Source organism: Geospiza fortis, unplaced genomic scaffold, assembly GCF_000277835.1.
Source record: "Geospiza fortis unplaced genomic scaffold, GeoFor_1.0 scaffold53, whole genome shotgun sequence".
Classification (NCBI taxonomy): Eukaryota; Metazoa; Chordata; class Aves; order Passeriformes; family Thraupidae; genus Geospiza; species Geospiza fortis.
In genome coordinates, this window is record NW_005054305.1 from 525,726 (window position 1) to 536,184 (window position 10,459).

The 10,459-nt window shown below is 40.0% G+C and overlaps 1 protein-coding gene across 1 annotated transcript in view; it reads left to right on the forward strand.

The window, feature by feature from the left end:
• LPIN2 (lipin 2) overlaps positions 1-6,498 on the forward strand; it is a 29,887-nt gene extending 23,389 nt beyond the window's left edge. The window contains exons 17-20 of the mRNA XM_031066533.1: positions 1-150; positions 1,195-1,309; positions 1,982-2,085; positions 2,399-6,498. Coding sequence (XP_030922393.1) covers positions 1-150; positions 1,195-1,309; positions 1,982-2,085; positions 2,399-2,543 — 514 coding nt within the window. The 3' untranslated portion in view covers positions 2,544-6,498. The remainder of the gene's footprint in view (positions 151-1,194; positions 1,310-1,981; positions 2,086-2,398) is intronic.
• Positions 6,499-10,459: the final 3,961 nt, after the last annotated feature.

The following is a 10,459-nucleotide window of genomic DNA, read 5'->3' on the forward strand; positions in this document are numbered from 1 at the left end:
TGGCTACAAGTTCCTGTACTGTTCTGCCCGTGCCATTGGGATGGCAGATATCACCAGAGGGTACCTGCACTGGGTGAATGACAAAGGAACAATTCTCCCCAGGGGCCCTCTCATGTTGTCCCCCAGCAGTTTGTTTTCTGCCTTTCATAGGTAAGCATGTGGGGTTTCTTGTATAAGTTCCCTCCCCATTTCAGAGAAAGAGAAGATTAAAAGTATTTGGCATTACAGCTGTAACAAAATGTTCCATTCTGGACTATATTTGCTACTGAGACTTGATGTCCCTCTAGTGAGCATTTAAAAACCTCTTCTTTTGTCTGAATTTCACTTGTATACTTCTGTTCCTGTGGGCATGTTAGAAATGGCTACAAAACACAACATACCAGTCGAAGAAGAACTCATTTTCCCTTCTCTTTGTTCACCTAGTCCATGACTGAGGACTCTTAGGTTCTGTTTATATCAGTACATTTTTGTCTTTTTCAAGCATATCTTCAAGGTTTGCAGTGCACTGTTACTACACAAGATAGAGAGAAAAGAAAAAAAATCTGGGGAATATAGGCTGTCATGTGAAATGATCTTGTGGTGTTGGGATTGCTCCATATACAGCTGCTTTAAAAAAGTATGGAGTTTAGGTATGGTTCAACTGAGTTATCTTTTGGACCAACCATAATCTGCCTGTTCTTGATGGGAGGAGCTAATAATGGACAGGTGTTTGGGCTTGGTTGTTTGTGGAGGGGATTTTGTTTAAGTTTTGTTGGGCTTTTTTGTTTATTTGTGTTTTATTATGTCACGGGTAGCAATGACACCAATTTCCATTAATGTCATGGACTTTACGCGCTTTTGTCAGAGACAGGAGTTGTAACAAGTACACCTATGTGTACTTGATTAGATCTTCTGATTCAGATAGTCAGCTACAAAAAAGCAGTTCACAACTGCATTCACAGCTGGGAATTCCATTTCCATTCATACTTAGCCTATGCACAGTATTCATCTGTTTTTTTTACTGTAGGTGTTGGAAAAGAGGGAATGTTTGATTGTTTCTTATATTGTTCTTGGAGAGCTACTTAGAACTGTCTCTATAACTACCAGTGCTAGCAACAGGAAGCAATGAGAATATAAGTACCAGATGAATGGGGAAAGGAGGATACCTTTTATCAAATCATGATTTAGAGTTTGACTGTTGAAATTTTATTTTAGGGAAGTCATAGAAAAGAAGCCTGAAAAGTTCAAAATCGAATGTTTGAATGATATCAAGAATTTGTTTGCTCCCAGCAAACAACCTTTCTATGCTGCTTTTGGAAACAGGCCCAATGTAAGTGCCCCTTTCTAACTGGATGGTTAAAATGCATGTACTTGAGAAGCAAAACAAACAGGCTTTTCTTTTTGTGTTTATGAAAATTTGAATATGGAAATGGGACACTGCTGCTTTTATGGGTTTGGTTGGAAAAAGCCACATGCAGATACCTTAAGTTGCTACAACTGCTTATATGAGAAAGGTTACAAAGATGCATTAGGATTCTCACTTTAATAAATATGTGCCGCCTTCCTGAATTCTTTTAAAGTATTTTTGACTGTGACCTAAGGGCATTAATTCAGTGCTTTACACTCTTGAATCCCTTTTCTGGTTGTACGGTTCCTCTATTTTCTCTGCAGTTCAGTACTTCTGTAATTAAGTGAGAGAGGGGTATTGTAAGAATAATATTGTCACAGGGAGTGATGTGGTGTAGTGTAGACTTTGTGCATGTTTGTGGTCCTAGGCTTGGGCACAAGAATTAAGTGTTTGGGGGCAGGGGGAATACTTCTTTATAGTGTGTGTGTATGTTTCGGGGATTGGGTTTTTTTACTGTTGTTTGAGGACTTTTTTTTAAGGGACAGTTTTACTGTAGCCTTTTTCAATCAGCATTTCTCACTCCTTTGATAAATTGCTTGTTACCACAGTCAATAAGAAAATGTTGAAGCATGTACTTGTATTGTTCTTTTGCAGGATGTATATGCCTACATGCAAGTGGGAGTTCCAGACTGCAGAATATTTACTGTGAATCCAAAGGGTGAACTGATCCAAGAACAGACTAAGGGAAACAAATCTTCGTAAGACCATTTTTGTTCTTTCAGCTAAACAAAGTGTTTAGAAATGGGATTATAAAATAATTGCATTTATGACTGTGATCTCCTTTTACATGTGAATTGTGGAAAACTTTATTTGTGGGGGACTTACAGCTTTTGATACTTGAATGAGACTTTTCAAAATGAAAATTGGAAAAATAGAGTTGAAAATCACTTTTGTGGTAGTGGGGCCTTATTTGACTAGAACTTTCTGGTCTGGACTTCTAAAGCTGCTTTTGACTACAGCTGAACAGTAACTAGACTGTTAAATAATGGTCTTTCTACTCCTTTAATACAGGTATTACAGACTAAGTGAGCTTGTGGAATATGTGTTCCCATTGATTAATAAAGAACAGAGTTCTGCATTTCCGTGCCCAGAATTCAGCTCTTTTTGCTACTGGAGGGAGCCTCTTCCTGACCTTAACATGGATGACCTGGCCTGAAAAGTACTTCTTACCAGGAGATGGAATTTCATATTGAGCTACTCAACTTCAGTTTAAATGTGAAGAACTTTCTTAATGAGGATGCTAATTTATATATTGGTACCGTAAGTCTTACTAAAGAAATCACTTTAATTTCATTGGTTTAAAACAAAGAAAATGCAAAGCTACTGTCTTTTTTTTTTTTTGTGGGAGGGTATGTTGGTTTTTGTGTTTGTTTGTTTATTGTTTGTTATTGTATACCTGTTCTATGGCACTTGAGATTGGCCTGTCATTGATGGTCATGGTACCCAAGTGCTTCAGGGCAACTAAATACTGACATAAAATATGACTTTGCATTTTCATCAATACAGACCTTATTGTAAACATAGATTATTCTTTTTATGTTGTCTTAAGTATATTTTCTAAAATGAAGCCAAAAAGTGTATGGAAACTGCCAAATAGAATGTCAGACCTATTAATGAAAAATGTGGTTTAACATTCAGATGGGCATTTAGGCCATTTTTGAAAGGAGCCAGAGCCTAAGACCACTGTGCTCTTTCTCAGCTAGAATACAGAAAATGTACAGACCTTGCTAGCCTGGCAGATTCTGAAGACATAAAATTCCTCTTTAAATGTAAATATGCCTTTTGTTACATGTACAAGACTGGGCTTATACAAATCACACTCGAACTAACCTAACTCTGCTTATTACTTTTTTTTTACACACAATGTTAAAACTATTTCATGAGCTTGTTAAAATGAAAGTTGTCTTCAGACATTTGTATGGCTTTTGTTGTTTTCAGGCTGTGTCATGTTAAATTTTCATCAAGAAAAATCTTGGAACATTTCTGTAAGAGTTGGGGAACTGGCATTTTTATTTCCTTTTTCAGCACAGATACAATGTGTATGTGTGTGTATGCTGTGTAGGCCAGTAAAATGTATGTATAGATTATATTCAGGGAATTGCAATACTAAAAAATAATTATGTATTTAATTTTTTAATTGCCTACTGCAGGTCTTTCCAGAGTTCTGTATTGCAGGTTTTCAGTAGCTGGAAGAAAATGCAACTCAGTAGTGAGGTTCCAGCTGTGAGAATGGTTAATTGCTGCAGAGCAGAATAAAACTTGTTTTTCCTTTTTTTTTTCCTTTTTTTTTTCCTTTCTTTTTTTCTTTTTAAGAAGTTTTGGGTTATTTGCAAACATCATGCTGGTCATTCCTCAGGTTCCAGTCAGAGCCTGTGAACAAATTACATTCCAGTTCTGGTGTTTATCAGCTATAAAAGCAGCTAATTTACTTTCTCCAAAGTACTTGAAGGCAAAGGTGGCTGCTTTTTAAGTTGAATTAGTGCATTTAACTTCTTTTGGACAAAACTATGTGAGAATATATCATTCCATCAGCCCAAAGAGCTTAAGGACTACAGTCATTTAAACCCCAGATCACTCGGTTTTACTGCCTGCAAAAGCATACATTTAGAGGATTTTACACCCCTCCAGGAGTATTTTTTCTCCATTGTCAGGCTTTCATAACCCTCAGTTCTGATGTAACATCAGCTTTGGACAATTGGTGAGCTGCTCGGGGGGGCATTTATAAATCACTGTATAAATGAAATTATTTCCCCCCCCCATTATAAAATTCTAGTGTATTGCTGTATTTATAAAACACTGGATAATGAGTGGAGGCAAGCAAAATCAACCTGGAATCACTTTCAGAGCAGGAGAAGGAGAGTGGGATAAAAAAAACTTACCTGTCACGGTGTCAGTGAATTGAAAGGCATCCTCATTTTTGTACTGTGAGAACAAAATAACTTCTGTGGTTCTTGGTCACCAATCTACTCAGTCTTTTAGTAGAGAGTTGAATCCTTTCACAGGATTCAACTCAAAGGATATTTTACTGATTTTTTCTTGTATTTTTTTCAATGTCAAAAGCCTGCAAACATCATTGCATGTATTTTTTTCCCCTTTTCTTACTTTTTATCCCATAGATTTCATTAGAAACTAAAATTTTCATGATCACCAAGTGCTTTGAATATCAATGTGATTTGAGCTTTTAAGTCACTTAAATACTTTAAAATTAATGAATAACAATCCAACATAATAAAGTATTTTAATTACAAGATTAAATATTATATCTAAAGATTCTATTTTGCATAAAGGAAGTGAAGCAGTCTTTCCTCGAACAGTCTTTTTATGGCTGTCAAAATTTGCTTTACCATGCTTAAGTCTACTCTTGGTAGCCCTGGTATTACACAGCTTTTCTAAAAATAAAAGCACTTCATGAAACCATGATGAGTTCCCAAATGGGACAGATTGTTGCCATGGTTTGGCTGTGTCTTTTTGGGTTAATATTCTTTTTTCACCATTTTTTTCCCCTTCAATTCTCTTCAACTTTTCAGACTGTCATAAAGATAAGCTGTGGATTTCAACATGGGGACTTGAGTAAATGAGAAGTGTGGAAAGATAATATCAGGTATATCTCCAAATACATGTACTTTCAGCTGGTATGAAAATGGGGGTTGTGTGAGTTTTGTTGAGAGCTCCTCATTCTGCTAGCATGTACTTTTCATTGTAGGAGCATCCAAAAGGTTGCTTAATTAAAAAAACAGATTGGTTTTTCTCTGTAACAGCTACAGTTTGATATTTGTTTTTTGATAAAATGTAAACGTTGCTGAGTCTTTCTGATACGAGCAGGGCAGGGGGTTTGGTTTTTCTAACTCTGGCTTGTATTTGAAGCTCTTCAGATTGATTGTTAACCCCATTTAGGGACAGAATATGTTGTTGTGTACCTGTGTTCTCGGGGCTGCTGGGCACTTTACTGACTCTAGAGCAGACATCTCGTTGCTATCAAGCTGTGGGCTTGTGCCACAACATTAACGTGGAGGGGTTAAATAAGAATTATGTGTTAGCTTGACCTTTGTTACCTTAGTGGAGAGAAGTGGCCTGAAACGAATGTTTGAGAACAAGTTGTGCTATACTGGTGTAAAATTAGCGCAAGCTACATCATTCTTTCTGTGAAAGAGGAACTTCTAAGTGTGCCTGGCTGTGGGCACACACACACCCCTGTTAAGACTGTGTTGTTGAAGATGCAGATCCTCTTAGCGTTGGAACCCCTCAAAGGCTGAGTCAATGACACCTGTCTGGGAGTAAATAAGGAACATTGCAATTCAAAACTTGTTAGTGACTTGGACATTACCCGTTTCTATAATGATTCAAAGATCAGCAGTTTAAAGGGTATGCATTTCTGGATTTATTTTTTTAAATTTATTTACTGTACCAAGCATGTTTGTACTTCAGAAGATTGGGCTTTCATTCCCAAGTGCATGTGCAATCCTGGCTCATGTCTTCTTAACTTTCTGTCATCAGTATATGCCTTCCAAAACCCTTTTTTTTCTTTTCAACTGGAAAAGTTTTAACACTTGTGTCAACTCCATTATGGGACTTCTGAGGCAAACTCTGAATCTGTTTATGGTAAACGTGAAAGAGATGAGATTTCATGTTAATATTTCATGCAAGTCTTCTAGAAAATGCTGTCAAATGAATGAGTTGTTTAAATGACTGTAATGCAAATTCCTTGTGAAACATCACAGGTAGAGAATTTTGAGATGCCTTTAAAGTGTCACTTTTGCCTGAAGAAATTTTAATTTCCAGAGTTAAAATTTGCTAAATAAAAAGGAATTGTTTGGGACTTTTTTACAGTGTTAATTACTTCCAGATGAAAGTTAAAATGTTGGTTTATTTTGAGGGTGGGAAAACTCTCTTCAGTCATTTGTTTCATTTTTATCTTGAAGATGTAATGCTTGATTATTAAGCAACCAATCACTAATAAGGTAGTGTGTTTAAAATGTCAAATCTGTGATCATACCAATACAGTGGTTTTTGTTAAGACTGGACTGTCTTGGGTACAGCAACCCACACTTCAGTGCAATGTTTATTGGTGTTCAGAACAATGTTATCACAATAAAAACAGACTTTAAGTGAAATTTCTCTTTACTTTGATTTGGTAATTCCTTGATTGTACTGCTGAGTGATTAAACGCGGGGCTATTAAAATTGTGTTTATGTTCAGCATAGAATTCAAGTTGGTCTTCTCAGGATACAGTATATTTGCTTTCTTTCAGACTTGATTTACTTTTTTTCAGAGTATTTATACAGCTGATAAAAAATTGCTGTCATCAAGCTTAACTTCTGTGCCGGTACCAATACTGGGTTACAACTATAATGAAAAGCAAACATGCACTTGGTAATATAAAATATCAGGTAACAGAGGCATGACTTGAGAATGTACAGGCTGCCTTGAAGAAAAAGTTGTAAGTGCAGTTTGAGCTCTTGTAAATCTGCCCTAATTTGGAGTTTTATCCTATTTTGATCGAAGTTAACTTTTCCCTTTCAAGGCAAAGAGTATTGTCTTCCATAGCAGTTGTTAAATGGCTTGAAGCAAATATTGTGAGGCAGTCTTGGAAAAGGGGCCTCAAGCTTTCAGTAGAAATTAATTTTCCTGGTTTCTTGCTGTTCTTGGTAAATGCAACCACCTAGCAGCCTACATAGAAAACCTGACTGTTCAGTCAATTATGATGGATCTGCATGAAAAGATTAGTGATGCTGTGCCTTTTGGTCCTTCTGTGGTATCATTGGTGTTACTGCTGGTGTTCTATCACCTGCTGACTTTTCCCCCATGACTCTGCAGACACACTGCACTCGTTCCTCCCACCAGTCTGCTCACTGCCCATCCTTCACACCTGGGTCCCACTGCATCCTTGGTGCTGCAGTGAGTGACTTAGCCAGTGCAAGCAACTGAAGGGTGGTGTGTCCTGTGCCAAATGTATGCCAAATGTTTGAATCTGTTGCAAAAACTTTTCTGAGCTGGCATTGTTTCTCCTGTGTCCATCTTACTGTAATGCACTCCTGCTAGGGTGGTCTTGTTCTTGGTGGATCAATTTTTCTGCTTGGAGCAGCTGGTTTCAATGTGTAAAGAACAGAATCACTGTTTCCAGGAGCAGAACACTGTGCCTGGAGTTATGTCATGCACTGAGGACCTGCAGCCCTGCACTGTTTTGGTGGGAAGTTTGTGCATGCTCCCACTTGCTGCCAGCTGAGCTCTTGTGCCAGCGGTGAGCTGAGCACAGAGCCAGCTCAGCAGGGTTTTCTGGGCACATGTCCCCTGTGCTGTGTGTGCTCAGAGCTTTGGGCATAGCAAGGGTGTGTCAGGGTCTTCTGCCTGGCAGGGGTGGCCACTCCTGTGCAATGTGTTTCCTAAGCAGTCCCTTGCTGCTTTTCCTCCTTTCCCTTGCCTTAAATTAATCAAACCCCCACCAGTGTTTCTGTCCCACTTGAGCACTGGTACACTTTGTGTTCGTCTTGGTTGTATCTTTTAGCCAACCTTTCCCTGCCCTCTTTTTAATTCACCTTCCTACCTTGCTGGCCTCTGATCTTACATTTCCCACTTCTGATGATACTCCCTGTGCACCTGCTCTAGTGATCACAAGCAACAGCATGAGCTGCTCAGCCTAGAACTGGCTGAAGGGCAGGGCTCAGAGGGTTGTGGTGAAAGGGACTGCTGCTGCCTGGTGATGGGTGACCAGTGGTGCTCCTCAAGGCTCGATGCCAGGGCCAGTTCTGTTCAATATATTTATCAGTGGGCTGAATGCAGGAGCTGAATGCTCCATTTGCAAGTTTGCTGACAATGCCAGACTGGGAGATGCTGTTCACTCTCGAGGGACAATGTCTTGCAGAGAGCTGGATCCTATCCATCCTATCCTAGATGGATTCGAGTGCTGAGCAGCTCTGCTCTGCAGTGCTGTCGTGGTTTAGGAATGCTATTCCCCAATTTTGTATTCCCACTGAAATAACCCAGACCACCGAGCTTTCTCACCTCCTCCTCCAGCTCCCTCTCTTCCCCCGTGGAGGGCTGGAAATGACAGCTGGAGGCACACAGAGCTAGAGATCACAGGTTGAGATAAGAACAATTTACTAGAAACAGCAGTGAAATAAGGAACAGTAACAACAGTGATAGGAACAGCAGAGTGTACAATTCATATCCAGTTGCTCACCACTGCTGCAAAACTTAACCCTGTCCAAGCCAGAACCAGGACAAATGCAAAGGTCAGTGATTGGTAAAAATGAACAAACAAACAAAGTCCTAACAACTAACAACCCCCAAAGATCCCCAGACTTACAGTGTTTATGGAATCTCTTGTGTGTAAGGCAGCCAAGTGCACTCCCCACATGGGATTGGGTGCTTCCTTTTTCCTGGAAGCCACCCTGGACTCCCCATGCTCTTGAACTTCAAGCTGCTTTGATACATCACAAAGAAGGGGGTCCTGCCAGGGCCATGGGAATGGCTGGCTGCCTATGCTCAATCACTGGGAAACACCCCATGCCAGCAGAATGGATGGAGGGGAGTGCAGCCCAGGAGTGCTCTGTGCAGCTGCTCAGCACTCCTGGGCATGGACAGCCCTTGCTCCATCTGCTTGTGGGGCAGGCACAGCCTTGCAGATGCCACATCCTGCCCCTGTGGGCTCTGCTCCTGCCATGCTGGAGGAGTGGAGGGGCCATCTCAGCATCCCCAAGCCTGTCAGTGTTTAAGAGGCATTAAAGGCAAAGGACAATGCCTTTGACCAACATGCTTTAAGCTTTTGTCCAGCACTGAATTGGTCAGGCACTTGGAGTAGGTGATGGTTGTAGGTCCCTTGCAACTGAAATACCATCTTAGCCAGGAATCAGGGCAGTGACTGAGCAACTGAGATGGACAAGAGCTGTGTTGGCAGAACTTCCATGTACTATGTGACACAGTGCTTGACACTGAAAAATCATTTTAAATCTACATGCAAGCTTGACTGAGAAGCCAGAAACTGCAGTTCTAAAGGCGGTGGAGAAGAGAACAAAAATTTTGGCTTACAGTGCTGCTGTATTCCCTGGAAAGCAAAAGAGCATCAAGGCATTACACAAGAGGTAGGCTTTATTTGGACATATCTGCAGTTGTTTTCTCTCACACACTTTCTTCATGTTCCTGGATATTTCTCTCCCCCTTTGAGATTATTTTTATATATGCATGAATATATGTATAGACATGCATACCTAAAGCATACTTTGAAATGCACTGTTCTTTTTGCTGAAAAATGTTAGTTATGTTCCTTTTTCACAATCAAGACAGTGAAATAAATGCCAAAACCTGGTTATGCAGTAACATGTTACAAGGTGTTGTTTGAAATCTCCCATATACAAAAAATTGGCAGAGCTGCTGTTCTGCATCCCAAGTCTGCAGGGTACATTGCAGAAAGGTTATGTTGGCTGGAGCACAAGTCTGTCTTGTGATGACAGGAGACTGCCCCCAGGTATTCCTGGTAGCTGGATGATTTGAACTCTGTGCCATTATCCAGGAGCAACCAGCAGCCAACCTGTACCTACTGACCAAGTCTCAGTGGAGTGCAGATTCCTCCCGTCTCCAAGCTGGGACCATAAACGCATTTCTAGTTTTAGTGGAAGAGACCCATGGCCACTACTGGGCTGTAATACAAGGACTTAGCCAATCAGCCAACAATCACTTCCAAATGCATGCTGTATTCTCAGGAAAGAGTTCAATCCTGATTTGAATCTCCTGGTTGCAGTTGGGGAGCTCTTTACCTTGCATTCCCAGCACATTTTAAAGCTGCATGGAGTGGTGATGAGCAAGTTGTTTCAAGTTGCTTTCTTATGCTTTCCACCTACAGCTTGCTTGACTATTTTTAATTTTTCTTGTTGGGCCAGCTGGTTTCACCAAACCAACTAGAGGCTCAGTGACACTGCACAAAGTTGCTGCAGCTAGCCTGGTGTACACTGAAAGGAAATATGATAGAATACCACAGGAAGTCCTCATAGCTTTGAGTGTTCTCAAAGTGGACAGTAGAAAAATGTCTTCACTGTCTCCAGAGGTCTTAATAGCAAATCAAAATAATGAGGTAGATTT